The sequence below is a fragment of the Oratosquilla oratoria genome, chromosome 1 (assembly GCF_046742065.1).
Source record: "Oratosquilla oratoria isolate Oo_2021 chromosome 1, ASM4674206v1, whole genome shotgun sequence".
In the NCBI taxonomy this organism is placed as follows: domain Eukaryota; kingdom Metazoa; phylum Arthropoda; class Malacostraca; order Stomatopoda; family Squillidae; genus Oratosquilla; species Oratosquilla oratoria.
Window position 1 is genome coordinate 101,110,143 of NC_134777.1, and position 24,278 is coordinate 101,134,420.

The following is a 24,278-nucleotide window of genomic DNA, read 5'->3' on the forward strand; positions in this document are numbered from 1 at the left end:
ATTAGAATCTAAGCAAATCTGCTGTTGCTTCTCTAGAAGTCAGCTTATTATTGTTGTGACTTGATGTTCTGTTCAAGTTGCTCTTGTTAGTGGACTGTAAGAGTTGTGCATTTACTGCACAATTATTATTATTGTTGTTGTTGTTGTTGTAACTGCAACTACTACCAGCCAAGCCTTGGGCAGAAGCTGCAAACCAATGAGTGAGGGAAGAACCAAGAGGCCTTTGGCTACTGAGACCAGACCCCTGTAAGTATGGCACAGGAGGCTGGGTTGGTAACCTGGATGTGGACATATAGGTGGGCAGTACATGGCATGCAGGGGTGTAGGTAGGTTTGAAAACTGGTGCCCTTGGGTTAGCCAAACAGGAGTGGGGGAAATGGTGGGGGGCTCCATACATATTCAAAATCTTGTCTTTAACTTGAGAATGATCAGAGGTGTGCTTTTCTTCAAAATCCAAAAGATCTGGTTTGGTACACCATGTGTGATTTGGTGGAAGATTTCCTTTACCCTCTGATGTAGGCTGATGAGACTTTTGGATGTCTACAGAAGGAAGGGCCCTTTGTCCAGTGAAATGAGAACACCATGATTCTCGATTATTACGGTTTAGAACACCACCACCATCACCATGACCACCACCACCAACACATGTCCCACCACTTCCACCACCACCAGCACCATCCAGAATGTGGAAGGTCTTAGCAGAGCTAGAGGCAAGACAATTACCTGAACTATTGAAAAATGCTTCCATGGACCCTGAACCTGATGCGCCTGACCCTGGCTGACCACCGACCCCGACTGCTACTGATGCTGCTGCTGTTGCTGGAAACTGTGGTGGTGTAGGGAAGGCAGTGGCAGTGGCAGTGGAGGTGGTGGAGGTGGTCTGCTGTGATGGGTTGAACACATCTGAGCCGAACAAGTCTGCCGGAGGGAATGCCTGTGAGGGACTTAATTCCGATGACTGGACCCCTGGTCCCTGAGCAGGGGAGGAATGCTGCTGCTGTTGACTTAATGTTACTTGCTGCTGCTGCTGCTGCTGCTGCTGTTGTTGCTGCTGCTGTTGCTGTTGTTGCTGTTGTTGTTGTACTGTAGAATGCTGCTGTTGCTGCTGCAGATGGAGTTGTTGCTGTTGCAGCGACTGATCACAACCCGAAGTGGATGTGACTTTCTTAGAACCTGTAAATTATTCTCCAGCTTAGAAAAAATATGGAAAAAATAAAAATAAAAAGTACATATACATAGACCTTTTCCCCCTTATAAGTGGGATGACCAAGTCAAGGCACACTATTGGCTCTCACAGTATAGGTGAAAAATATGAAAAGGGGGGGTCCTGGGTTACCTCAATCCTCACCATTTAGTTACTTTTTACAGTATGCAAAGAAACACAATGGCTGTATTCATGACCCCTACCAAAAGGGGCTTAAAAAAAAAAAAAAAAAAAGAGGTGGAATCACAGTGGCAGTAATGGCAAGACTTAAGGAGGATAGCAGAAATGAAATATAGTACAAGTGATCAGCAATCCTCTTTGACTTAAAACCTGTTCCAACCTTAAAAATATTCTGCATGATTCTAGTCCATAAATTTGTCACTAAAGTCCATGGAATATTGAGAGTATAGAACTTGTGCAGTCCAACACAAGCACAAGGTAAATTCATTAATGTGGCTTTAATTAACACCCTATGTTTCAAATTATTCATTGATACAAATCAATCAATCCATTATCCCAGCTCTACCTTGCCAGAAATCCACAGATCCTAGGTAACCAGCAACAATTACTGCATTGGCCCACCAATGTCTTGGTAGGGCTGAGGTGGGGCAGTGTATGACGAGGTGCTAAATGTCTTGTGTGTAGCAGTTGCATCTAGAGCAGTTTGCCTCTATGGTCGGGCTTATTCTTTGTTGGTACTGTCTTAGTACTGAATGGTGATCTCAATACAGCCACATTAGTGTGGTTCTTGCTTCTCCTGGGAGTTTTCCTCTTTCTCTCTCTTCTTGCTCTCGCTCGCTCTCTCTCTCTCTCTCTCTCTGTGGGAACTAATGTCTGAAGGAGGTTAATGGAGAAGGGCATTTCAAGGTCAGTCTTGGAATACATGTCTTGTGACTGACCCAGGTGTGAATGTTTTTGTAAGGGTGCGTTGTGTGGTACTGGTGGAAAATTATTGTACATGTTTGAATAGTATACTACTTTGAATAGTATACTACTGGTGCAGTTTTTTTGTTACATTCAGTTGGTTGTGCTTGTGTTATAACAACCTCAGGAGCCAGGGTTCAAGGTTCTGCTCTTGCACTGAATTGTGGTATTCTTTGAGGATAATTTGTGTATCTAATTGGTTTACCTCTAATTAGTAGTACATACTGAAAGAGCAATGCTTATCAGGTCCCATCTCCTACTCTCCAACTTATCATACCTAGCTATAAGTTCATGTACAGTGTCCTGGAAGACACAGGTCTTCTGCAAGAGAGATCAGGAGGAACTGATTGATTCCCTCATTTATGTACGGTTCCAATATAGTTTACATCCTTAATTTCTAATTATATTTAGATTTGAAGTCATGTATTGTTCCAGATTGGGCTATATCACCTTCTAAGCTATTCTAAGTATTTATGCATCTATATGGTAAACTGTATTTTTTCACATCCTTTAGACATATAGTCTTTCTTAATTTGTTCTTATGACCATTTAAAGCCCTTCTATCCTTAATCAAGAGATCTTTTCTGTCAATGTAATCTATCCCCTTTAGGGACTTGAATTTATCTTCAACTTCCTTCTTTCGCACACCTTCCCAAACTCTGTCATTTACCTCCTCAATCCCTCCACTGATCCTGCTACAAGCACAGTGTCATCAGCAAACAACAACTGGTTTATATCCCACTTTTCTCCATTTTCTTTAACCATCTCCAATCCCTGACCAATTACCCTTGCATTTACCTCTTGCACCACCCCCATCCAAGTATAAATTGAACAGCCTTCTGTATATAGATAAAATAAAGTGGGTTTTTGCAATAAGTCATTGTTTTTCAGTCTTATCATGATGTTGGCATCATTAGAAAATGTGTCAGCATAGCTTGTTGAAGCATCCATTATGCCATTAATATAGGAATCATTACATGTGATAGCACTGAATTTTGTAGAACTCCACTGGTCACTTGTCTCTATCCTGACATCTTACCCTTTACTACTGCCATCATGAACCTTCTTTTTAAAAAAAAAAATTCATCCATTTGGGTAGTTTGCCTCTTAACCCTCCAATATGCTCCAATTTCCACTCAAACATTTACAACAACAGACCACCTACACTACACAAAAACAAATGCACTCAGATCATGAAACAAGCCTGTTAGAACATAAGAATGAAGGGGATTTCAAGAGACCATAAGGCCTACATTAGGCAGTTCCATGTTCATTACCACCTGTCATCCCCATCCATAAAGTTGTCTTACCTTTTCTTAAAACAACCGGTAGTTTTAGCACTCTATTGGTAAACCAGTTCTTGCCTATTTCCTTCTTAATTCTAAATTGTCTAGGCAGATGTCCTCTCTGGCATACCCACTGTGGTTCATGGCAGCTCACACAGCCAGAATGAATAACACAAGCTTGGCTGGGATGAGCTAGGTGTACCAAAAGGAAGCTACCATGAGGTACGGCTCAGAGCACAATGATGGTGTCCAATCAGTGCACAGAATGTGAGTTCAGCTGGGATGAGTGAACTTGCATACCCAAAAGGAGCAATCCACTAGTGGCCAATCAGCATGCAGGATTCAACCTGGCCAGGTCACCTCAAGCCTCATGCAGATATCTAATGGCTGGTGGAACCCATCAGAAGCACTTAATGTCTTGGAATCAAGAGTGATTGTCTCAGAGCCCAAAGAAGAGCATCGCCACCTCTCCCAGTAGCAGTCTCTTTCACCACCTCCCCAGAGCTGCAGTTATCGCATGGAATTTCTCTCCACCTTCCCCGATGCCAACATGTGGACATCAAGCCCAGCAGTCTTCACCACAACCGTAGCTACCAGTCTCTCCATCCAAACCTGGAGTTACCAGTCATTCTCCTCCACATCCAACCACTGGTTAATTGCCACATTCAAGCTGTGGTCTCATGAGCCGTGTATTTACAAAAAAGAATAGGCTCCCTAAGCCATGCTTTTCAACTTTAAATAAAACCTTTCAACCCCTTAGGTGTTTGCCTTCCAGCTAGGCCCTGCCCCACATCCTTACCTTCCTGCCTGACAAAGCCAAAAATCCACCATCCTCAATAATCCCACATCAACTCCCAGGCATAAGCCCCACAAAAATTCCCTACCATACCTGCTAAGAACCACACTGGCATGGTTGCCAGCAGCATTAAAACAGTACCAACACACAATAGGCCTGGCCACAATTTCAAAATGTCCTAGATGTTATCACCACACTGAGGGTACAGCACACCTCATACTACAATGCACCACACTAACAGTCTCTAGACAACAATACATATCTTCACTGAGTAACTTATGATCCCACCCAAAGGCTGTTGCTGGTTACCTAGTCAAACTCCACATTCATGTTTTAGGAAGGACATAGGATATTGCAATATGTCATTTATTGCTTCCTACTATTGCCATTTATATATTCATTACTTAGCCTTACCTTCTCCCAGCACCACCTCCACCTTCGTCTTTCTTCACTGCTATCATCACTCCTGTTTTCTCTATCACTTTGTGCCACAAATTGAAGTTTTCTTCTCCCACTTGGGCATATTTCCATTCAGCTTAGTCTTAATGAAACACATTATGTCTGGTTCTTTCTCCTTTAAATAATTACTGATCTTTAATCTAGTCTAAAGCATTCCTTCTGTATCAGTGCATGCCACTTACAAACTCTTTACTGAAAGTACCTCTTTTCTATGGTTTATATCCTAAAGACTTGGTCTAAGCTGGACATAAATATGAAAAAACCTTTATATACCTCAAAAACAGATTCCTGCAACTTGATTTTACTATACCCTGATACATTTGGAGCACAAATCTTACCTAAACTGTTTTGTATTGGTACATGAATGGCACCAGCCATGGGTGGCAGCGGCTGCGTCGCCTTCGGTCTTTGTCTTGGAGCCACTGACGTGCTTTCAATGACTGGAACTGCTGCTCCTCGGTTAATCTTCACTGCTGCTTGGTGTTCTCTCTCCCCTACTAACTGGTGTAATTGTTCTATAGTTGGTGTGGATGAGTTCTGTAATCAGATATAACATTTCATCACCCGTTAAAGAGTATCATATACAGTATTTTTCGCAACTGCATATTCTTGTGACAAAGACAAGTGTGATCAAGTTCAGTGGGTTCATGAGTTCTACAAAGCTAAGTTCCACAATTCACTAGTTGTGGATAACATCCTACATACCAATTCATGATGCTTGCACTTATTATTCACGACTTCAATAGATTTGCCATGCATTTAAAAAAATTGCAGCTATCATAAGGTTACATGAGGACACTACATATACATCCCTCGTTTGGAATCATCAACAAATATAAATAATAAATTGTTTCTACAGCCAAGTTAATTTTTTTCTGTACATGGTTAACCCAAAATTCTCAAAGAAAACCCTTAAAACTCCTGATAGAAATGAAAACTAACATATATTTGTTCACAATTTTTGCCACTTTTTTCTCAAATTTGACCGACTGCATAATCACATTACTGAGGTATTGCCTTTATAATGGCAGCCCTCTGTCAGGATTAGACATGAAGCTAAAGTTATTTGCTATCAATATTATTACTGTATACCATGTATTTATAATTTCAGTAGGTTTATCTAAACCTACTGAAATTATGAATACATGCAGACATAATGTAAATGATAATCCAACTACATTCTTTTCAAAGGATACTTTCACTCAAGTTCACAGGAGAGGAGTTAAGAGATTTTTCAAAATGCATAAATGTATGATTACAAGGTAGGTGAAGAAGGTTGGGAGGAAAAATAGGGAGGGAATTCTCCTTGTCTCTAAAAACAAAAGAATCATACAGAAATGAAAGAGTTCGACTGCATCTACATTGAAGAGTACAGCAATTTCATTGGATTTCAAACTGAAGATTCAAGAAATCTCATTATTGGTGAACTCCAGAAAGATGCTGAGGCTAGTAAAAACTGGTGGGATTACCTCCCAAGATTTTAGGGTTTATCTAATAAAGTGAGTATATAAATTGTTGCCCCGAGTTTCACAAATTGGATAGCCACAGCCCCACAGCAATTGCCATTGGTCCTCATGCACTGCCATAGATCTCTCTGAAAAGAAACACTGGACTGATGTCTGCATTTTAAGGCATTTTCTATGCTATTATTTGAAAGCTAAAGGGGAACAGCTGCCAGTTGTCAACTTTTCTTGTGTTTAGAGGTGGAGGAAATACAGATGCAGTTGATAAGAATAGATCTTGGGTCCAGTATGAAAACTAAACATCCCTTGAGGCTGCACCTCCAAACATAAAGAAGACAGGGAGATGGAGAGCAATCAATTGTTACCTCAAGTTCTATGTGGAAAACACACAGTGCCACAGTGGCTGGCAATGGTCCCTGGAACCTCCCACAGATTTCTCCAGGAAGAAATCTTGGATTACCATCTATGATGCAACAGTGTGGGACTAATTCTATGTCACCAGCTCAAAGCGGTAAGAGATGGAGATGGGAGCAGGGAGATGACTGACTTCTTCTCACAGGCTCATCATGTGCAAATATGTCAGTGCCAAGTGAATGTGTTTTCAGTTGAAATAATAATGAACAAGGTAACCTTGTCTTTTGGAACTAGGATTCATTGTTTGAAGAGCAAGCTTGGAAATGAAAAATCAAACATTACTCAGTAATCAGAAATTTTTCAAATTAAAAGGAAAAATAACACTTTGTCAGACATGAGGGATAAACTTTTCAGTAGAATAAAGGAAAACACCAAAATCAAGTCAAATGAGGTAAAGATCAGTGAATTGCTGTGTTCCCACTTGAGTTGTAAAAGGCAACAAAAATGGGAGATAGGACTAAGCATCCTACTCTCTGCAGCCCCAAAGGGGGCATGGAAGAAGAAAAAAAAAAAAATCCCAAAAAATGTTGACCTACAACTGGGGAACAATAGGTACCTCTTGGAGAAAAAACAGATAATAAATTGGGTGGATGGGTAAAGCTTGTGGTGAGAAGTGACAAATGCAGAGGAAGTAAATCTGAGCAAAGGCAAGGTTGAAGCAATTCACCTAAAAATTAGTGCTAAAGGGCACATCAAGAGACTTCATGGTGGCATACCACCCCCCCCCCCAAAAAAAAAAGACAAGAGCTTGGAATGAAGCTGAATATCACGAAATGTTACAGGATACAGCTCTTTTCATAATGAAAAATACTGAACAAAGTAGCAATATAGTCATTGGAGATTTTAATTGCAGCGAGGTCAACTGGGAGGAATGGGAAGCAAGTGGCAAAGCAGATTCCTGGGGAAATGCCCCGTTAAGCATAGCAATGGAGAACACAATGACCCAATGGGTAAAAGACGTGACCCACAAGATTAGGTCCGTTACTAACCAAAGAGCCAGACATCAACAAATCATTGAATTACCTTTGCCGCATAGGAAAAAGTGATCATGTATCATCTGAATTTCAGCTGGAGGATCAGGAAATAAAGCCATGGAATGAATTACACAGGCAAGGAAGACTCAAATTGGAAATGGGAAACCTTTCTTGACATTTACAATAGGGGAGTGAACATGTGCCAAAGACTAGTCGAAGGAAGAAGTAGAAACAAGACTGATTTAACAAAAGTGTGAGATTGTAAAACAAAGCCAGGGGAAAATGGAGAAAGCGAATAACAATGAAACAAAAGACACATACAAACAAGCTAGGAACGACTATACAGGAATTTGCAGGGTGAAAGAAAGCAGTTTTGAAAGTGGTGTAGCACATAAATGCAAACATGAACCGAAATTGTTTTACACGTCTATTAATGGTAAATTGAGACACGGAGGACTTAGAGGCACACTACTAGAATGGATGAAAAAAAAATTTGAAGGGAAGATACATGAGGTCAGTATTAAAGAATATGATGTCAAGATGGAGAGCAATAACAAATGGAGTTCTACAAGGTTCAGTGCTTGCACCAATGTTTCTTTATGTCAATAACATGATGGAAGGAACAATAAGCTATGAATCATAGAGGAGTGAAAATTGAGAAGGATGGTAAACTAATGCAAAAAGATCTAGGTACTATTTTTGCATGGAGCCAAGAATGGGAAATGAAGTTTAATACCAAAAATGCAAAGTACTGGAAATGGGTAATAGTGGCAAAAGACCATCCTCAAACTATTCTTTAGAAAGTGAACCCATTACAAAAGCAAAGGAGAAGAAAGACTTGGGTGTCTTGATAAATGACAACCTGTCACCTGACAGCAATATCAGCAGGATTGTGGGAGAGACACAAACTACTGCAGAAAATTACAGTGGCATTTCACTATATGGATGAAAAGATGAAAAAAATCATCTAAACCCTGATCCATCCAAGACTTGAATGTGCATAAGTAGTATGGTCCCCACACAGGGTGAAGGATGTAAGCAAGATCAAGACAATACAAAGGGCAGCAATCAAACTGGTCCCCAGCCTGGTAGATAAACCATATGAGAAAAGACTAATAGTACTGGGTCTGCCAACTTTGAAAGACTGAAAAGAAAGAGGTGATATGATTACAATATTCAGGTCACTAAAGGGGATAGATTGCACTGACAGAAAAGATCTCCTGATTAAAGATTGGGGGCTTTAAGAGTTTGTACATACATACATATACCAAAGGCTTCTTCCTCCTTACACGGGGGGGTAGCCAAAAAGAAAAAGGCATAGAAATCACTCCCACCCATTTCATTTCCCATATATTCCACTCCCCTCCACCTTCCTCCCTACTATCTTGGCACCTCCTGGATGACGGGTCATCCCTGCATCCTGTCCACTGCCCTGGGTCAGAAGCAGTGTCGTAAGACACAGCACATCCAAAGCAAGGCCGCTTCACAAATTCGGTGACCCCCACTCTCCGTCCCCTCATGCAAAAAAGGATAAAGACGGGGAGAAATCCCTTCGGACTGCATCAAATTCTTTTCTCATACATACTTCCTCACACCCCATCCCCCACCCACTCCCCCTCATGCATCACAGCATCATCTATACACAACCCTTCTCCATTCACCCCTATCTTCTGTCCTCTCCTGTCCTTCCTCTACAGACATTCCTCTCTTTTGTAAAGCCCCTTTCACCCCATCCATCCATCTCATCCTAGGACGCCCCCTCATATTCACTCCTTCCACACTTCTTTTACTAATCTTTCTTCACTCATTCTTTCCATGTGTCCAAACCATCCTTATACTCTTTCATCAACCCTATCTCCCAGCTCCTTTTCCACCCCTGTTCTCCTCCTCACTTCTCACTCTATCTAGCCTAGTAACCCCTATCATACTTCTCAGACATTTCATCTCAAACACATTCAAACTCCTTCTCTCTTCCTCTCTCATGTTCCATGTTTCTGCCCTGTACATTGCTGTTGGCACAATCACTCCTTCATATAACCTCCTCTTAGCATCCATTCCCAGATGTCTATTTCTCATTACACTTTTTAATCCACCAAGACATTTACTCGCTTCTCTCAATCTACATTCTACCTCCACCCCCACTCCTCCCTTTCCTGTCACATTCGCACCCAAGTATCTGAAACTATCCACTTCCTCCAGTTTCTCACCCTTAATGCTCACTTCCAGCCTACTGTCACTCTCTCCCCTTGTACATCTCATCACCTTACTTTTACATATACCAAGGCTTTTTCCCCCTTACTTTTGCCCACATTTATCTTCAGCTTCCTTCTTTCACACACCTTCTCAAACTCTGTCACTAACTTCCTCAATCCCTCCTCTGATCCTGCTACAAGCGCAGTGTTGTCCACAAACAACAACTGGCTCACCTCCCACTTTTCTCCATTTTTGTTTGTGGAAGTAAATTAAGAAAGATCACATCTTTAAGGGATGTGAAGAACTACATTTGTACATATAGATGCTTAAATACTTGGAATAGCTTAAAAGGTGATATAGCCCAAGCTCAAACAAGAGTTCAAATCTAAATATGATAATTGGAAATCAAAGATATAGATTAAGTTGGAACAGTACATAAATTTGAGGTTTGATGTGATAAAGGATTAGAGAACAGAAGACGAAACCCAATGAGTGTTGCTCCTTTCCTGTATTAGGTAAATTCATGAACTGAGAGGCAACCTAGTAGAATGGATAAAAGATTTTTTGAAGGGAAGATTTATGACGACAGTAGTAAAAATATAGATTAAGTTGGAACAGTACATGAAATTGAGGTTAGGTATGAAAAAAGAATAGAGAATATGAGACAGAACCCAACAAATGTTGCTCCTTTCCTGTATACTACAATTAGGTAGATACAGTGAGACCTCTCATTAACGGATGATAATTAGCTGCATTTGTGGTGTTTTTGATGTGTTTTCGGTGTTTTGGAGTGGTTTTTGGGTGGCATAGTGATTGCACACACTAAACAACAGCACCAAAACACCGAAAATACAGCGAAAACACCACAAACACAGCTAATTAACATCTGTTAATGAGAGGTCTCACTGTACATGGACTGAGAGGCAAGTTAGTAGGATGGATAAAAGATTTTTTGAAGGGAAGATTCATGAGGACAGTAGTAGTAACAAGTGTAGTTCCACATGGTCTAGTGCTTACCCCAATAACGTTTCTTGTCTATGTTAATGACATGAAGGAAGGTACAACAAGGTATGCCAACATGTTTGCAGATAATGCAAAAAACCATGAGAAGAGTGAAAAATGATGACTGTAGACTATTACAACAAGATTTACACTATTTTTGCATGAAGCCACAAGTGGGAAATGAAATTCAATACCAAAAACTGTAAAGGACTGAAAGTAGGCAACTGTGGCAAAAGACAATCCTTAAACTATTCCTCAGGAAAAGGATCAAATACAAAAGTAAAAGAGGAGAAAGATTTGGGTGTATTGATAAAAACTTCCTGTCACCTGCAGGATTGTGGGAGAGACGTATGGACTACTGCAGAAGATTAAAGTGGCTTTTCACTATACAGATGACAAGATGATCAAAAAACTCATGAAAACCTTGATCTGTCCAAGACTGGAATATGCACCAGTGGTATGGTACTCACACAGAGTGAAGGATACCAGAGAGATCAAGTGACTAAAAGAGGCAGTAACCAAACTGGTCCCCAGCCTGGCAGATAAACCATACGAGGAAAGATGAAAAGCACTGGGTCTGCCAACTTTGAAAGATCGAAGAGGTTATTTGATAACAGTATTCAAGTCACAAAAGGGGTTGGATTGCATTGACAGGATAGATCTCTTGCTTCTGGATGGGAGGGATTTAAGAAGTCATGGAAACAAACAGAGAGACCACATGTCTAAAGGACGTGAAGAAATAAAGTTTTCCACATGGATGCATAAGTACTCGGAAGAGCTTATGTGATACAGCCCAAATTGGAACAATACACAAATTCAAATCTAGATATGATAATTGGAAATCAAGGATACAGACCAAGTTGAAACTGTACATGAATTTGAGGCTAGGTTTGATCAATTGGAGAGTTGGAGACGGGAACCAACAAATACTGCTCCTTTCTTGTATACTACAATTAGATAAACACATTTAGGTAAATACACATCATATATTCCACATTCATACATCTGTACATCTAAAGCAGCATATATAGTGGATGAAGTTCTGCTCTTTACACAGTAATGGAGAAAAAAGTTAACTAATGATGCAGTGAAAATGTAGGTTTATCAGATAAGTTATGTTCATTGAAAATGCATGAACTTCAACCCTTCTTCAAAATTACCTGAATAAAGTACAAACCCCTATTTTTTTTAAACATTATTCTCACAATATACTAAAGACATACAGTAATAATATTAGCAGTGTCCTGCAATGAAAGAGTTTGTACAGTATTAGAAACAAGTCCTTACAGTGCAATATGTTTTATAGTACCATTAGTTTCCATACCTTCAAATTCCTTAAACTATATTTCAAGTTATGGGATGTTTAAGAAAATCCTCTATTTGTAAATAATTTTCTTGGGGGAAAAATAAGGGTGACCTATACAAGTACCTGTATGATCAGTGCATTTAGCTTAGAAATATATCACAAATTCCATGATTCACTAGCTATGCATGTTACAGTTGGAACATAGCATGCACAGAACTCGAACCCACTGTACTAATAAAATTGCTCCATACTTTCCACTATTGTACTGGACCTTTTCTAATATAATCATGACATCACAAGCAAATCTAAATTCTTAAAATATCACAGAGCAACATCTTACACTTAAGTTTTTGACTGGATTTTCCTTCCCCGCCATCCTGAAGGCCAAACAGGACACTTGATAGATGTCAGGTCTTGTTTCAGGTTCTGGGTCTAGCATATATCCTTTAATGTAGCAAAGACCCACATATTATTAGTTAACATAAAAATGCACTTCATACTTGATGCACAGTACATGCACTATTAGAATTATATATCATTGTACATAGTCTTTCTTATAAAGAATATCTGTAATGTATTTCATCATCTATAACTAGCACTTCAGTCCTTGAGGACAATACTGACTACAGAAGGGTAGTCACAGAGGTGGCAAAGGAGAGATTTAAGGAGTGTAGCAGGAGAAGGATGAAGCTGAAAGTGAACAGCATTCTTCTTTGATTAGAAATTTGCCTCCAATTATGAAAGAATAATGTGACTATTATGTAGGAGTGTTACTATTGTTCCTAAAGTACTGACTATTCAAAACTTGTGCAGTCAATACCCAATATAGGGATGAATACCTGTACTAAAACTACTACAAATGAAATATAAATAAGCTGCTGCAGTTTGTCTTGTCCACCTTTATCTCATTTAATGTCATATGCCACCTGATGGAGTATTGTAGCTTAAGTGGTGTTTAACCACTGAGATTACACAGAATTCTATTTCTTCAAATACCTGATGCTTTCATTCTGCTGTGATAATTCCTCTTTTCACAGAGTTAAAGATTACCTTGATTAACAGATGAAAATGTTGAAGCACTAAAAAACCATATTTTAGCTAATATCAAATGCTTATATGCAGATGGAAGAAACCTACATACCTCAAAGGGTGAACTGATACTTGAATATCAAGTATTTGTGGTGGTGGGGATAATTAAGGTTTAGCTTAACAACAAAACTTAGCACAATCCCCACCCCACCCCTAATTGCTATGGGGGTAATTCCAGACCTTTTCAATTGTAGTTACATACTGGCACCTGCATTGACAATGTTTCAATTCCTGATCATAGGATTATCAATGACAGTGATTTGATTAGATCACTCATTGGAAGCAGATGCTACAGTGATAATAATACTTGGCAAAAAGAATGTGGAAAGCTGATGTGGGTGGGGTGAACTTTAAAGGAAGACCAAGAATAAGGTGGATGGATGGGATGAAGGGGGGAATGGATGCAAAGGAAGTCTGTCAAACAAAAAACAGAGTGCAAAGGACAGGAGTAAATGGAGAGTAGTTGTAAATGAATAAATGACATGGCCTGAAAGTTCTAATCTGCTCAATAAATTCTTTTTTTTTTTTTCTTTCTTTTTGACACGTAATGAAGAAGTAGGGGTATCAACCAGCTACAGTTGTTGGCCTCTGCTGTTGAAGTGTATTTACCTAGTTGTATTTACCTAGTTGTAATATACGGGAGGGGAGCTATGCTCGTGGTGACCCATCTTTGTATCTCTCCGCATCAAGTTTTATCTTAAAATCTTGTATAGTGTTAGCACATACTGTTTTGTTGTCTAATTTGTTCCATATATTTATCGCTCTGTGTGGGAAACTGTTCCTTTTCAAGTTTTTTCTATAACTATCCTTTTTCAATTTTTTTCCGTGTCCTCTTGTTTTACCGTTGTCCCACATTAATAGGTCGTTCCTGTCTAGAACTTCCATTCCTTTCATTATTCTGTAGATAGTTAGCAAATCTCCTCTTTCTCTTCTTTGTTCCAGAGTTGGTAGGTTCAATTTGGATAGTCTTTGCTCATATGTTAGTTCGGCGAGTGTCGGTGCTAGTTTTGTTGTCGCTCTTTGTAATCTTTCTAGTTTCTTAATATTCTTTTTGGTACTGGGTGTCCAAAGTGATGCTGCGTACTCGAGTTTTGGTCTTATTAGTGTAGTAAGTATTTTCCTTATCATTTCTTCGTCCATATAGGTAAATGCCACTTTCATTGCTCTCAATAAGTTGTAGGTTTCTCCGAACATCTTGTTTATATGCTTATCTGGTTTCATGTCCTTTCCAATCATCACTCCAAGATCTTTTTCATAGTTTGTTTTATTTATTTTTTCTTCCCCAACTCTGTAATCTTTTGATATTCTATTTTTACTCTTTCCAAATTCCATTATGCTGCATTTCTTAATATTGAATTTTACTTCCCACTTTTGAGTCCAATTCCATATTGTGTCCAGATCTTGTTGCAATGAGTTGCAGTCCTCTTCCGTTTTTACCTTCTTAAGTAATTTTGCATCATCTGCAAAAAAATTTATATAGCACTCCACACCTTCATTCATGTCATTAATGTATACAGTGAACATAATCGGGGCCAGTACTGATCCTTGCGGGACCCCGCTTTTTACTTCTTCCCAGTTGGAGAATTTTTCTCTAATTACAACTCTCATTTTCCTCCCAATCAGAAAGTCTTTCATCCATTCCAATAATTTTCCTCTGATGCCACCTTTTGACTCTTATCTTCTTTATTAGTTTCCTATGTGGTACCTTATTGAATGCCTTTTGCAGGTCCAGAAAAGCAGTCTGCCCATCCATCTCTTTCTTCTATTATGTCTACTAATCTTGAGTAAAAGCAAATCAGATTTGTTGTACAGGATCTCCCTTGTCTAAATCCAAATTTATTTGGGTTCAGTATAGATTTTTCTTCCAGGTACTTAACCCATCTGTTTTTGATCACTCTTTCGCAAATTTTGGTATTGTGCTTGTTAGTGAGACCGGTCTGTAGTTAGATGGATCTTCCTTATCACCTCCCTTATAAATTGGTACAATGTTTGCTTTTTTCCAGTCCAATGGTACTTTTCCTTCTTTAATTGATGATTTAATTATATCATATATTTTGTCAGTTAATTCTTCCATGCATTCTTTCAGTATCCAGTTTGCTATTCCGTCTGGGCCATGTGATTTTCTGACATCCAGGGTTTTAATTTGATCACTGATTTCTTTTTGTGTTACGTTTATTTCTTTGATTGCTGGGGATAATTCTCTCTCCCTAACTTCACTGTTAGGCGAGTTTTCTATTGTGAATACTGATCTGAAGTGGTTGTTCATTATTTCAGCCATTTCCAGTTCTTCTGTAAATTCCTTTTTATCTTGGCGCAGTTTTTCTATTTCTTGTTTGTTTTTCAGTTTTCCATTTACATATTTGTAAAATAGTTTGGGTTCTTCTTTACATTTGTCTATTATCTTTTTTTTCATAATTTCTCTTTTCATCTCTGCGTATTTTTACATATTCGTTTCTTAGTTTGATGTATGTTTGCCATTTGCTTTGTTTCTTATCTCTTTTCCATTTTTTCCAAGCTTTGTCCCTTTTTTCCTTTGCTTCACTACATCTTTTGTTGTACCAGTTCTTTATGTATGCCTTTTCCATTTTTTGTGGTACAAATTTGTCCACGGAGAGGGGGGGTCGCCGATTAAATGAAGCGGCCTTGCTGTGGATGTGCTGTGTCTTGCGACACTGCTTCTGACCCAGGGCGGTGGGCAGGGTGCAGGGATGACCCGTCATCCAGGAGGTGCTCAGATGAGAGGGAGAGTGGGAGGGGTGTGGAGTGTATTTGGGGATGAAATGGGTGGGAGTGTTTTTATGCCTTTCCCTTTTTGGCTACCTCCCTTGGAAGGGGGAAAAAGCCTTGGTATATGTATGTATGTATGTTCCATTTTTCTTCTATCCCTGTATCTTCGTTTTGGAATTTTTCCCAGTTTGCATTGCGAAAGAATGTTTTAAGTTTCTCAAAGTTTGTTTTGTTATACATAGGTCTTCCTATTCTATGTTTAACATTTTTGCTTTGGTCTGGTTGTTCTTTCAATTCCATTTCTATTAGTACATGGTCACTTTTTCCTATCGGAGTTTTGTAAATAATATTATCGATTATCTCAGGTTCTGTTGTAAGTATTAAGTCCAATATTGAGGGTTCTTCATTTCCTCTATATCTAGTATTTTCTCTAATCCACTGGGTCATTGTGAATTCAATGGTCAAGTCAAGGAGTACATTGCCCCAGTGTTTCTCTCCCCCTTTCACTGTCATATCTTCCCAGCATATTTCTTTTGAATTAAAGTCACCCATAATTACTGTATTTCCTCCATCCTTCAGTGTTTCAATTAGTTCTTCCTTTGTATCATCTAGTAACTCGGCATGATCCCTCTCTGACCAGGCTTGTGTCTTAGGAGGTACATATACCACTGCAAATTTTCTTTTCTTCATTTTTTTTACCTTCGACTTGTACTATAATTGATTCTACATTATTTTTTCCTTCAGTTATTTTTGCTACAGTTAAATCTTTCTTGGCCAAAATTAGAACTCCTCCGCCCTGTTTGTTCTTTCTATTCTTTGTCCAACAGTTATATTCTCCTTGTCCCACAGTGTGGGGTGTTAGTATGAACTTTAATTTGGTTTCTACAATTCCCATTATGTCTGGTTTTTCTAATACTAGATAATCATTTAATTCGTTTATTCCTGAGATTATTCCGTCTATATTTGTGTAAGCTATTTTTAGTTTCCTTTCTCCTCCTCCCCTTCTGTCTTCTTTGTTTCCATTTTCTCTATGTACTTTTTCCTCAGCCTCATGTCTATCACTCTCCAAAAAAACTCCTCTTTTTCTTTTTCAGTTCTATTCTCATTCCTTTCATTTGCCTCATTCCTAAGTTCCTTTTCTTTCTCTTTTTCTTCCTCACTCATTTCTTTTTTAATCCATATATTTTTGTACTGTTCACTACTTGCTAGTCTCATTGTTCTAGTTAAAATTTCTTCTACACTTGATTGCGATCTAAGTTTTACTTTTAATGGTCTACATAGCTTATCTTTAGAGTACCTGCCCATTATATGAGTTTCCTCGATTTCTCGGTCCCAGCCTAACTCATCTGTTTGTAACTCCTTTAGTATTTCTTTGGCAATCTCTTTTTCTTCCAATTCCCTCTGGTATCTTGGTACATGCTTTTCTTTAATGCCATAGACTACTATACATCTTTTTCTATCCACTGTGTCCCTAACTAGGTTACTTTTCTCTTTAATAACCTGAATTACAGTTTCTTTTGTATTATCTTTTACTTGTTGTTCCATTATTTTCTTTAAAGATATTTCCTGACTTTCCTTCTCAATTTTCCACTGTTTCTTTATTTCCTGTAGGTCGTTCTCCCTAATTTTTTCTTCCACCTTTTCGGTCACTTATTTCATTTGACTTTTGATTTCTCGTTTCAGAATCTCGTTCCTACTATTATCCTCACTTTTCAACCTCTCATTCTCACCCTTAAGCTGTTTTAATTCCTTTTTCAACTCGTCTATCTCCCTATTGTTTGCCTCGTTGGCTTTCCTTAGGTTTGATACTTCCTGGTACATTATCTTATATTCGCTTTTAAGTTCTAATAGTTCGTCTACGATATCACTTAGATCTCTACTCCTCATTATGTTCCTGTATCTGGGTTCTCTATCCATCTCTATTCTTAATAATCCATTTCCTTCCCTTTAAAACCCAGAAAATCTACTTACGTCTAGTCTTTGATATTCTCTTGGTGTTGAAATGAAGCATGATTTTTTTCTTACTACTCCTAATGGAGTTTCAATTTTTGTCTCTTCCAGGGTTCTTTTAATTGCGTCCTTGGATTTAGGGGTTTCCATTTTTAACCCCTTCCATACGGTGCCGCACACGTAGGCGTCATGGACTTAGATCTCGGTGGCAGCAGCCAATGCCAGCCGTACGACGTGTCGTAATAATACTCGCATCATAAAATATAGTCACCGCTTATATCGATCGTTCTCTCTTCACCCGTGAATTTTGATAACCATAGAAAATGCGATTACAAAAGAATTAGAAAGAATGTCATTATAGAGGGGTGACTACAATAAATATAATCAAGACGCCGATATGGCAGCCTCGCGAATACACTCGCTCCCCATGACGCCTACGTGTGCGGCACCGTATGGAAGGGGTTAAGAACAATAAAATAAAAAATGAAAAAAGAAAGTAACGGAGATACAAATTCGACCTACATTGTTTCACCACGAATGCACAGCTTACCACTCCGCGTATAAACAAAAAGGCCACTGCCGATCGTTTGTTGTTCATATTTTCGCTCGTAAGCCAGCGCTCCGAAAATGCGTGTTGCTCCGACCGTGTCCGACCGATAGGTGTGGTCTCACTGCACTGCATTTCCTGCATGTGGTGTGGTAAGGAAATGATATGATCCTTCATTCATAAGATGTTAAGATTAGAGGGGTGGCAAATGAGTTTTGGGTGGGTGGGATGAGTGTAGGGTGGGTGTATACTTTGACTCAATTATGTACCTTATAAGGAGGAAAAGGCCTTTTGGTATGCATCATGGTCTTGGATCATATGACTCATGATCAACAGCTATTACCTTCCCAGATGAGAGCTCAGTGCTCATATACAGCCTGATCTGTGGGTAATGCTGTGAGCTTTACCATGTATTTACCTAGTTGTATTATATGGGAAGGGAGCTATGCTCATAGTGACCGATCTTTGTATCTTTCAGCATCAAGTTTGTTCTTAAATTCTTGTTTAGTATTTGCACACACTGTTGCCTTACCTAATTTATTCCAGATATCCACCACTCTGTGTGGGAAACTATTCTTTTTCAGATCTCTTCTATAATATTCCTTTTTGATTTTTTTTTTCATGTCCTCTTGTTTTTCTCTTGTCCCACTTTAATAAATCATCTCTATCTATGACTTCCATTCCTTCAATGATTCTGTAGTCAGTAGATCTCCTCTTTCTCTTCTTTGTTCCAGAGTTGGTAGTTCCAATTTGGACAATACTTGTTCATATGTCAATTTGGAGAGTGTTTGTGCCATCTTTGTTGTTCCTCTTTGAATTCTTTCTAATTTCTTTATATTCTTTTTAGTACTGGGTGTCCATAGTGTTGCAGCATACTCTAATTTTGGTCTTATCAGTGTAACTAATATTTTCTTGACCATTTCCTCATCCAAATAGTCAAAAGCCCCTTTCATCAACCTTAGTAAGTTGAAGGCTTCTCTGACTAATTTATTGATATGTTTGTCTGGTGACATGTCTTTGCTGATAATTACTCCAAGGTCCCTTCCCAAGCTCACTTTTTTTACTTCTTCACCAATTTTATAATTCCTTGATATTCTATTTTTACTTTTTCCAAACTCCATTATACTACATTTCTTGATATCAAAATTCACTTCCAATTATGCCTCCATTTCCAAATTTTATCTAGGTCTTACTGTAGTGATTCACAATCTTCCTCTGTATTTACTTTCTTTGGTATTTTTGCATTATCTGTGAAGAAGTTCATATAACACTCCACACATTCATCCATGTCATTCATATATATGGCAAATATGATCGGAGCCAATATTGAACCTTGTGGGACACCACTTATCATTTCTTCCCAGGTTGAGTATTTGTCTCTAATTACAACCCTCATTTTTCTCCCAGTCAAGAAGTCTTCCATCCATTCCAATAATTTCCCTTTAATGTCACCTATTGATTCCATTTTTCTTATTAGTTTTTTGTGTGGTACTTTATCAAATGCTTTTTGTAGATCTAGAAAAGCACAGTCCATCCATCCCTTTCTTGTATTATTTCTATTAATCTCAAGTAGAGGCAAATCAAGTTTGTGGTACATGATCTTCCTTGTCTAAATCCAAATTGTTTTGGGTTCAGTATATTTTTTCTTCCAGATGTTAACCCATGTACTTTTGATAACTTTTTCATATATTTTTGCTATTGGGCTTGTAAGGGAGACCAGTCTGTAGTTGGATTTTCCTTGTCCCCTCCTTTATATCTAAGTACAATATTTGCATTTTTCCAGTCCTGTGGTACCTTTCCTTCTTTGAGTAAGTATTTAAATATCTTATATATTTTGTCTGTCAATTCATCTATGCAGTCTTTTAATATCCAGTTTGCAATTCCATCTGGACCGTGTGATTTTCCGACATCGTTTTTTGTTTCTTTCTTTTTTTTTGGTCTCTGATTTCCTTCTGTGTCACAATTATTTCTTTCATTGGGGGTTATCTTTCTGTATTTCCTCACAGTTTTGTGAGCTTTCAATTGTGAATACCAATTTGAAATGTTTGTTCATAATTTCAGCCATTTCTAAATCTTTATATTTGTAATTCCCTAAGCATAGTCTTACTATTTCTTGTTTGTCTTTTCGTTTACCATTTACATATCTATAAAATAGTTTAGGCTGTTCCTTGCATTTTTCTATTATGTCCCTTTCATAGTTTCTCTTTTCATCTCTGCATATTTTTACAATATCATTTCTTAGTTTGATATATGTTTACCACTTTTTTTTTTCTTTTTCTTTTTTCCATCTTTTCCATGCTTTATCCTTTAGCCTCACTACATTTTTTGTTGTACCAGCACTTAATGTATACCCTTTCTTGCTTCTGTTTTGGTACATATTTGTTTATTCCCTTACTGTAAATTTCTTTTAATATGTTCCATTTCTTTTCCATCTTTGTTTCTTCATTTACGAAGTTTTCCCAATTTGCATTTTGAAAGAATTTTCAGAGTTTCTCAAAAGCCGTTTTGTTGTACTCATACATTAATCTTCCTTTTCTATGTTTCTTGTTTCTTCTCAAATCCATTTGTTCTTTTAGTTTGAACTCGATTAATACCTAATCACTCTTCCCAACTGGGGTTTTGTAATCAATTCTGTCCACAATTTCAGGCTCTGACATAAGTATTAAATCTAGTCTCGATGGTTCCTCATTGTTTCTGTATCTGGTATTTTCCTTTACCCACTGAGTCATTGTGTATTCAATGGTCATATCCAGTAGTATATTTCCCCAGAGGTCTTCACATATACAGGGTGTTCGAGATTTGACACTTTTTCAGAAAAGAAAAAAATGTCATATTTTGGCCAAAAATTTATGTATTCTCAAAATTCAAAGTGCATTTCTTAGAGGATCTTTTGCCAAATACAGCTCACTCAAAGAAGCTGCCCTAAGCCTCCACCATGGCCTCCAGATGAGACCTGAACCTGCAGCATGCGACCTTCATGGTGTCCTTGAAGAGAAGCCTGAACACCAGTCTGATCCTGGCAAACCACTCGTCCTTGGTGTTTCAGGTGGTACAATTGGTGTCTTTTTCAACTGCTCCCCACACATAATAGTCCATGGGGTTGCAATCAGGCAAGTTGGGGGGCCAGATGTTGGGACTTGGTTGTAGAAGTTCTCAGACACCCACTTCTGGGTTTCCCCCAAGGTGTGACATGGAGCTGAGACCTGCTGCCACACATATGGTCTTCCTGCAGCCACCCTCTCCACCCAGTGCTTGACAACAGTGGACAGCAACTCAATATAGCCATCTGAAGTGAGTCTGTGTCCCTCTTCCAAGATGTGGGGCAGCAAGACATGGCCTTCGCTGGAAACACACCCACAGACCATCACAGTTTGGGGGAACTTGGTCTTCATGAAGTACAGGACTTCGTACAGACTGTAGGCTAGCCACCTGTTGTTCTGCGCATTGTGCAACTGGTCCTGGAAGAAATTCTTCTCATTTGAGAAAAACCAGAGCATCCCTGGTTCGAGTGGGTGTTTGCCCTTATTGAGGAGTTTCTTGGCTTTCATAAGGCAGTGAGTATTTGGAGTAGCAAAGAGCCTCGTTCAGCGCTTTCTTTGTAGTCACCACTCTCATGCCCATCTCTCTCTCGCCATGGTCCGCATTGCCTTGCCTGGACCTTGCCACACCTTTTTTTGCAACTTCTCAATGAATTTTGTTGTGCAAAGTCAAAATGGCTGCTATGAGCCTTACTGCTAGCCACTGCTTCCACATCTCCATTGCAATTCTCCAACTCACATCTCATGGCCTTCATGGTATTCAAGGAGCACTGAGCCACAGCTAAGATTTAAAAAAATTTAATCTGGCGTGAATCATCATGCTGCAGGTCAATCTCTTCCAATATACCGGTGCTTTCCAATTGTCCATGCTCTCTAATTCTCACACCCACCAATAGTACACAGAATCAGCTATCCGTTGCACTTTACTATTAAATTCTTCAAATGGTCTTGAAATGACAGAAGATAAAGAATTATCAAATTTATCCCAAACACCTTGTATCATCAAGTGCTTTTTCCCCTAATAAGGGAGGCAGCCAAGTCAAAGCCACGAACCCACTCCCACACATTCCACTCCCACCACCCTTTCTTCCCTCTCATCTTAGCTCCTCTGGGATGATGGGTCATCCCTGTAGCATGCCCACTGCCATGGGTTAGAAACAATGTACCAAGACACAGTACAGCCACAAGGCCACTTCATTTAATCAGTGATGCCCACTCTCCATCCCCTCATGCAAAACAAGAAAAGATGGGGAGAAATTCTTTCGGGCTGCTTCAAAATGTTGTTCACACATAAGCACCTACCCCCTCCCTTCCTTGCATAATGGTATCATCTATACACAGCCACTCTCTACTCATCCCTATCTCCTGCCTTCTCTCTTCCATGGTCAAAAGACATTCCCCTCTTGCTCAATGCCCCCTTCACCCCATCCATCCATCACATCCTTGGTTGTCGTCCCCTCAAATTCACTCCCTTCACCTATGCATTCCACACTTCTTTTACTAATATTTCTTCACTCATTCTTTCCATATGTCCAAATCATCCCAACTCTTTCATCAGCCCCATCTGTCATCTCCTTTTCCACTTCCACTCTCCTTCTCACCTTCTCGTTTCTCACCCCATCCAACCTTGAAACCCTTACCATACTTCTCAGACTTTTCATCTCAAACACATACAAAACTTTCCTCTCTGTTCTCTTAAATTCTAAGTCTCTGCCCCATATAAAGCCACTGGCACAATCACCCCTTCATATAATTTCCTCTTAGCATCCATTTCTAGATGCCTATTTCTCATGACACTTTTTAATCTCCCACAGCATTTATTTGCTTACCTCATTCTACAATTTACATCTATCTCCAATTCCTTTCCTGGCACAGGCAACCCCAAATACTTAAAGCTATCCACTTCCTCTAGTCTCTTTCCTTTAAGACTTTCAACTCACTGCCATCCTCTTCCCTAGTATATCGTATCACATTACTTTTACCCACATTCGCCTTCATCTTTCTCATTTCGCATACCTTCCCACACTCTGTCACTAACTCCCTTAATTCCCCCTCTGAGCCTGCCACAAGCAAGGCGTCTTTAGCAAACAACAACTGGCACACCTCCCACTTTTCTCCATTTTGTTTAACCACCTCCAATCACCTACCCATTACCCTAGCCTTTACTTCCCACACCACCACGTCCGTGTACACAATGAACAGCCATGGCAACATGACATATCCCTGACATAGTCCAACTTTCACCAAAAAGCACTTGCTCTCTCCATTTCCAATTCTAACACAGGCTCTACTACTCTTGTGAAAAATCTTGACTGCCCTTACACATATAAACATACAAATTTTATATTATATATATATAAATATATATAAATATATGCGTAAATAACCACTAGGAAAAAGTAAACTAACGAAGCAGAGCGCTTTCGTGTAATTACATCTTCAGTGCAGATACAAAGAAGGAATTATAAGATGAAGAAACAAGGTACAGAATATATGACATAGTGAAGAGGGCATTCGGAGAGGTAGTGGAAGAAGTACACGTGACGGACGTATGGGCCGTCCTGGGACGGCTACCATACCAGGACGGCCCATACGTCCGTCACGTGTACTTCTTCCACTACCTCTCCGAATGCCCTCTTCACTATGTCATATATTCTGTACCTTGTTTCTTCATCTTATAATTCCTTCTTTGTATCTGCACTGAAGATGTAATTACACGAAAGCGCTCTGCTTCGTTAGTTTACTTTTTCCTAGTGGTTATTTACGCATTTGTGAACACACGCTCCTAGTGTTTTTATTGCATATAAATATATATACCAGTATATATATATATATATATATATATATATATATATATATATACACACACACACTATCAGACCTCACTCAATACAATCTTACTGTGC

At 39.0% G+C, this 24,278-nt stretch overlaps 1 protein-coding gene across 8 annotated transcripts in view; it reads right to left on the minus strand.

Annotated features, from left to right (window-relative positions):
- Positions 1-24,278, minus strand: part of Nak (Numb-associated kinase) — a 264,091-nt gene that overhangs the window by 159,537 nt on the left and 80,276 nt on the right. For 6 of the 8 annotated variants that reach the window (XM_076183397.1, XM_076183417.1, XM_076183426.1 and 3 more), the window contains exons 7-9: positions 12,362-12,465; positions 5,008-5,206; positions 724-1,173 (exon numbers count right to left, since the gene is read on the minus strand). In XM_076183397.1, coding sequence (XP_076039512.1) covers positions 724-1,173; positions 5,008-5,206; positions 12,362-12,465 — 753 coding nt within the window. The remainder of the gene's footprint in view (positions 1-723; positions 1,174-5,007; positions 5,207-12,361; positions 12,466-24,278) is intronic. The other 2 variants (XM_076183446.1, XM_076183436.1) reach the window with 1 other exon arrangement.